We start from the raw sequence: 6,232 nt of genomic DNA, 5'->3' as shown, positions 1-6,232 counted from the left end.
TCATTAGACCACACCCCTTCTCGTTACAGAGATGCACATCACCTAATATGCTTAATTGGTAGTAGGCTTTCGAGCCTATACAGCTTGGAGTAAGACAACATGCATGCAGAGGATGATGTGGACAAAATACTCATTTGCCTAATAATTCTGCACTCCCTGTACACCTTTCTTGGCTGCTACCTCAAAGCACATTGTGCGCTGTCGATCTTGCGTGCTGCACAATAACATTTATTATTTATTATCTACTGCTACCTAGTTCATTGTGATGGTGTTGTATTTATTATGTTGCTCTTTTTTGTTTGTTTTCTCTTCTGTTTTTTTTTTCTCCATATAGTTGATCCAGGTGTTTTGTTTGTTTTCATTCTTTCTCCCCCCTTTCTCACCGTCTCTTCTCCCCTCTATTTTTCTTTCTCTCTCTCTCTTTCTTTCATTCTTTCTCCCTGTCCTATCCCCTAATCATGTCTGTCCCGTCTGTAATAACCGAAAATAAAATAAAATAAATACATAATTATAATAAAGGTCAATCAAATGGACCAATATGGCAAGGCCATGATGATCCACTTGGTAAAGTAAATCTTTCTTGGCCTTAAGACAACAATTCTGATGGCTAAAGATCCAAATGGGACAGGCAAAAGGCCGTTATGGAGCTTTTTGTACTTAAAAAACACATTAATGAATCAAAGCTAATCAGTGCTCTATGTATGACTTATTTAGTGAGTCAAAAATACAAAAGAGTGGCCATACAAATAAAAGTTTACAGTTTGACTGTTGTTTTAGGTTCAGTGCTGCCATCTTGGATTGCTAACTCACAGTCTGTGTGTCTGCTCAGACTTTCCAAGCAGTAAATGTGAGTTGAGTTCCACAAAAAAAAAACCAATTCCAACTTCTGGCTTGTTCAGAAATTATCACCGGAGATTTTGGGTGAGAATGCTGTGAGAGGTTGCCTCACCCCATCATGTGATGTATTGAGGTCACCTGAAGAAAGATACTAGTGGGGGTTGATGTGCCTGGGAAGAGATCTCAAAACAGGATTGTAGTTGGCTGACAGCTGACACCATAAGGCACCACCTCTGGTTAATGATGGTCATTCACAGTAGAGACGGCCTCTTTCACTCCTCTTTCAAACCATCATACTTGTCTGTTCAAAATGTGAACACTGGCACCTTTAAATGAGTGATATTTGATATGATATTGGGAACAGATGAAACCAAATAAATATTTGGAGATCATTGTCTGTGCATAATCCTGGAGAGTGAGTGAGTGTGGTGGCCTGAAACTGAGAACAACACATTTTGGGAAGACAGCATTCATGTATCGCACAATAAATGTCTGTGGATGTTCAGAAACATTGACTGATAAGATGACTCAAGATAAAATATTCCAACATTATGATGATCCACAGCACACTGCACAAATCACATAAAAGTCTCTGAGAATAAAACATAATTATGAGCTGGTAAATATGTCACCTGACCTGAAACAACAGAAGGTAAGAAGCAAACACAAGAAGCAAGCCTGCATGTTTGCAGTGGACAGGAAATGTGAACACGTCACACAACTGCTGTGGTCAAAGCTACAGGAGCTGTTTGAGGTTTGTATAAAAGGAAAGGAAGCACAGAGAGGCCACAGTCAGAAGAAACACGCTGGTCTTATCTGTATTAAATGCAGCTTCTCTTTTTATTATTGATGTAAAGTCAAAGTGTTTGAGATCAGCTGAGGATCAGAGTGCAGCAGGGCTGGATGTGAGGATGGGGCACTCTTTGCTCTGCATGACGGGGTTATTGTGTAAGTACATTTGTGACATTGTTTGAATGGCACTGATTAATGAAAGTGTTTCTCATGTGTGAGAATTAGAGTGTATCACTGGTTTGAAGTGTTTATGTGAGAGTTTGAACAAAGCATATTTGTGATGTTTATGAAAGTTACAGACAAATGTTGGCTGGTTCCTTGGTTCAGTTTAGTCTGAGTATCGTGTTGGATACATCGCTGCTTGTTGCACTTGACTCATTGCTGTGTACAAGTTCATATATTAATAGTGTTTTATGCACGGAAATATTTTGATGAGCAGTAACTGCGTCATGTGAAAATTAATCTTTAAAAACCACTTTTGTCCATTTTGAGTTTGATTTTCTGTCAGTTTGATCCTGATGATGTTTAATCTTTACTTTAGTGCTCGGTTCTCTCTTCTACATTAATGCTGAAGGTGAGAAATGGTTCATTTTCCTTTCTTCATATTTATCAAATATGAATAATTTTGCTCTGATATTTTATATTTTGTATTTCATGCACCATTTTAAATCACATTCTGTTCCTCTGTTTGTGCATCGTTTTATTTAAGATACTAAATGGGTTTATAAACAGTGAGTGAGTTAAATCCTGCAGGTCTGTGCAGTCACTCTGTGGTTTTACTCAGAATATTAATTAACTGCTTTAATTTGTTTCATAAAAACACATCTTATTGTTTTCAAGTCCAAATGTCACCAGGATGCAGTAAATCTTTTGACTCTTAACAGCAGCAATAAAAATCAGCTCAGCTTCAAAATGACTTTATGCTTCCATCAATCTCTAACTTGATGTGTTTATGTGAACAGTTCTCAATAAGCCCACCGTGATCCTCGAACCATCCTGGCCTCAGATACACAGCAGTGAGACAGTCACTGTCAGATGTGAAGGAAGTCAGTCGCTGTTTGTATGGAGAGAAGACAAGTTAATCAGACCTCAAACATCTGAATACAGAATCAGCAGAGCTACTGAGTCTGACAGTGGAGGATACAGCTGCTGCACCATGAGTCTTTCAGTCTGCAGTGACATCATCACACTGACTGTATCATGTAAGTTGGACACATTTCATTGAGTCATATTGTTCTTTGTTTTAGTTTAGTAACAAAATCAGAGAAAATCGTAACAAACATTAAACACAGATGTGATGATCTCAGTTTCTTCAGTACCTGCACATGTGTAGTTTCCACCACTGCAGCTCAGAATTATGACACAATTATTTTGTTTTTATAATTTATTTGAAGTTGTGGAACAAACATGATCAATAAACACAGAATGAGCAGAGCTGCTGTCTGACGATGGAAATACAGATGCTGAAAAAAGAAAAGGCTGATCATCAACAGAGAAGAGTTCTGTTATCACATCACAGCCCTGGTTGGGGTCGGGGATAGCATACAGTATGAAAAACATCTGTGTGAATTATGACTGATAAATGCTGCTGACTGTGCACTGGTTATGCATCTTTATGCATATATATTTATGTGATCATGATCCTTAAAACAAACATTTAAATAAAAAACAGATTAACAAAAAATCTGATAATAAGAGCGACCACAATCAACTGGCCTCAGATCAGCTAACAGTGTATAGTTCACCTGTCTCTGCATTTAGGAGTACAGTTTGGTGTCTGAGCATAAAAACAGTCTCACCTGATTCTTGATTCACTCTGATAAAGTTTTCATCATGTTATATACATCCAGCGTTAGCTCCTGGCTCTCTGGCTGGCTAACAGTTAGCTGAGATACCTGTGCTGTCCTCATGTGTGCTGCTGCCAGTTGTTGATTCTCATCAAATTTGCTTTGAAGTCACTTTTTGTTTTTGTGCTGTTGGTGCCTGTTTGCATCAAGTGTGATGATCACACTGAGATCAGGGACCGACCTACCTGAGAAACCTGAGATCTATTATTGAACTCCATCCATCTTCTTAACCCATCATCCAGGGTCGTGACCTATTAAGCACTTACTGAATTTAAAAAAATATATAAATTGTAAATTAATAAAAATAAATTGGATTTTTTTTAAATTACTATTGAGTTTTTATGTTGAAATCTTTATTTGTTATATAACAAAGTTTTTCCTAAAGCAACTGACAGTCTGATGTTTGTCTTTCCTGTAACATCAATAGCAAGTAAACCCAGAGCCACACTGACAGCACACAGTTCAGTCATACCAGCAGGGGGCAGTGTGACACTGAGCTGCTCTGTGGAGGGCTCTGCTGGCTGGAAGTTTGACTGGTTCAGACGTGATTCACAGTTTTCTGGAGCTCAGAAAATAGGAGCTGGAAGATCAGAGCACACGATCAGTATTTCAGAAGGAGGCATCTATTACTGCAGAGGAGGGAGAGGAGATCCAGTTTTCTCCACAGAGGACAGTGCTGCAGTTACAATTCAGAAACAAGGTGAGGGTGAAATTTTGTTGTGAAATAAAACGAAACATCATGATTAAACTGAAGTAACAATTGATTTATGATTTTTTCAGTTTAATATTTGTGTTTATTTGTTTGTTAGGGAAAGTTTGGGCTGCTGTGAAACTGCAGCACAGCTGGTCTCAGATATTCACTGGTGAGACAATCACTCTCAGATGTGAGATTCAGGGAGGTGAAGGAAAGGTGTGGAAATATGAATGGACAGCACCCAACACAAACAGCCCTCCAACATCCAGTGAATACAGGATCAGCAGAGTTTCAGTGTCCCACAGTGGAGACTACAGATGTCGGGGTAGCAGTGACTATCTCTTAACAGGATGGAGTGATGCCTTCAGACTGACAGTTTCATGTGAGTTGGACCATGATTCATGCTGACATTTAATGTTTTCATGTTTACATCTGTCTTAACAGGAAAACTCCAACAATGATCCAGCTGTCTGCAGGCAGCTCAGGACAACAGTTTTTCTCACTGTGCAAACAGAAAGGAGAGACACCATGGAGGCTCTTAAAATATCAGCAGTTTAAAGAGGAATGTGCAGAGATGACAGTTTGATAAGAGAATGATAAATCAGTGAAATCTTTAGTTTGTTAGACAGTCTAATGTGTCACATGCAGGGAAACTAATTTTTTTTTAATTACTCTGTGAATGTTTAAAGTGTGATTAGTGCTGTAAGAAATGTATTCTTTATGATGATTTAATTTTTTTAATGGTTTTGTTTCTTCAACAGCAAGTAAACCCAGAGCCACACTGACAGCACAAAGTTCAGTCATAGCAGCAGGGGGCAGTGTAACACTGAGCTGCTCTGTGGAGGGCTCTGCTGGCTGGAAGTTTGACTGGTTCAGACATGATTCAGTCTCTTCTAAAGCTCAGCTCATGAGAGGAAATGAAGCAAACGGAGTTATTAGTGTCTCACAAGGAGGTCTGTACCACTGCAGAGGAGGGAGAGGAGATCCAGTTTACTACACAGAGGACAGCAGTGACGTCACAGTTGTGGAGATTTGTGAGTTTTAAACTTTCTGTTATTTAAGTTTCTCATGTGTTTCATACAAATGTAAAAATAAACATTGTGGCATCAACTCCAAAAAAAACCTGCACATTTATTGCTCATTAGCTGCTGTTAGTCTTTAAATTGTATTGTATTAAATATTTTTGGCCTCTCTCTTTAAATGCTTCTTCACCTTAAACTGACTTTAAGTGGACATGAAAGACTACATGTATTAAGCCACAGAGCCATTAAACAAACAAACAAACAAACAAAAATAAAGGTTAATCCTGAACATGTTGTCATCCGAGGTCATCAACAGCTCAGCTAACATCAGATCAGATCAGGGTCGGTAACCCGCGGCTCTTCCGCCCCTCAGCTGTGGCTCCCGCAAGCTTTGGGTGAAAAAATGAAAAATAAAAGTCCCACACAACATCCCCAACATCTGCAGGAGGAAGTTTACAGAGTGAGAAAAAGAAAAGTGTGTTTATAGCAGCAGCTACTGCAGCCAGAGAGAGTCTGACAGGCCCAGCTGTGAGCCACATGTTAGTATCCAGCTGTTCACTGTGTTCACCGCCTCCAGAGGAAAAAAGTGTGCTGCTGTAACCTTCCCACGCCTCTCTCCATCTCTGCACTTTGCCATAAGTTGACCCAGAGCAGAAAGCTAATTAGCAGCTACGAGGCAAACTCAGAACACTGAGCATCAGCCAGAGGTCTCCGTGGGTCAGAGCCGTGGATCTGGAGAGAAACCTGCCGTTCTGACACTCACGTCAACACGACAAAGTCTGCTTTCCATAAGGAGACAAATTTGTGTTGAAAGTATTACAAACACACACGACATGATCAACAAGCAATGATTTGTGGCTTGAAAGCAGCTCACATTTGTGGATCTGTGTGAAGCTGGCAGTTAAATTAGACTCAAAACCCCACGTGGGCACGAGACGTGATCTGTGCGTGTCAGGTGATTCGTCCACATGTATTTAAGCTGTTGTGAGCTGTATATTATCACCAGATATGCTGTTATTGTGCAATAAATATCTTTATGT

General features: G+C 39.5%; 1 protein-coding gene across 1 annotated transcript in view; it reads left to right on the top strand.

Moving 5' to 3' along the window:
- Nucleotides 1–1,748: 1,748 nt before the first annotated feature.
- Nucleotides 1,749–6,232, top strand: part of LOC146579906 (Fc receptor-like protein 5) — a 72,292-nt gene continuing 67,808 nt past the window's right edge. The window contains exons 1-5 of the mRNA XM_085265599.1: nucleotides 1,749–1,785; nucleotides 2,171–2,203; nucleotides 3,904–4,176; nucleotides 4,292–4,552; nucleotides 4,932–5,204. Of these exons, the coding sequence (XP_085121725.1) occupies nucleotides 1,749–1,785; nucleotides 2,171–2,203; nucleotides 3,904–4,176; nucleotides 4,292–4,552; nucleotides 4,932–5,204 (877 nt within the window). The remainder of the gene's footprint in view (nucleotides 1,786–2,170; nucleotides 2,204–3,903; nucleotides 4,177–4,291; nucleotides 4,553–4,931; nucleotides 5,205–6,232) is intronic.

The sequence above is a fragment of the Mchenga conophoros genome, linkage group LG3, assembly GCF_057382185.1.
Source record: "Mchenga conophoros isolate Kocher_MC1m ecotype Shallow Benthic linkage group LG3, M_conophoros_male_GT1.1, whole genome shotgun sequence".
Taxonomy (NCBI): Eukaryota; Metazoa; Chordata; class Actinopteri; order Cichliformes; family Cichlidae; genus Mchenga; species Mchenga conophoros.
This window is presented reverse-complemented; position numbering and strand designations above follow the sequence as displayed.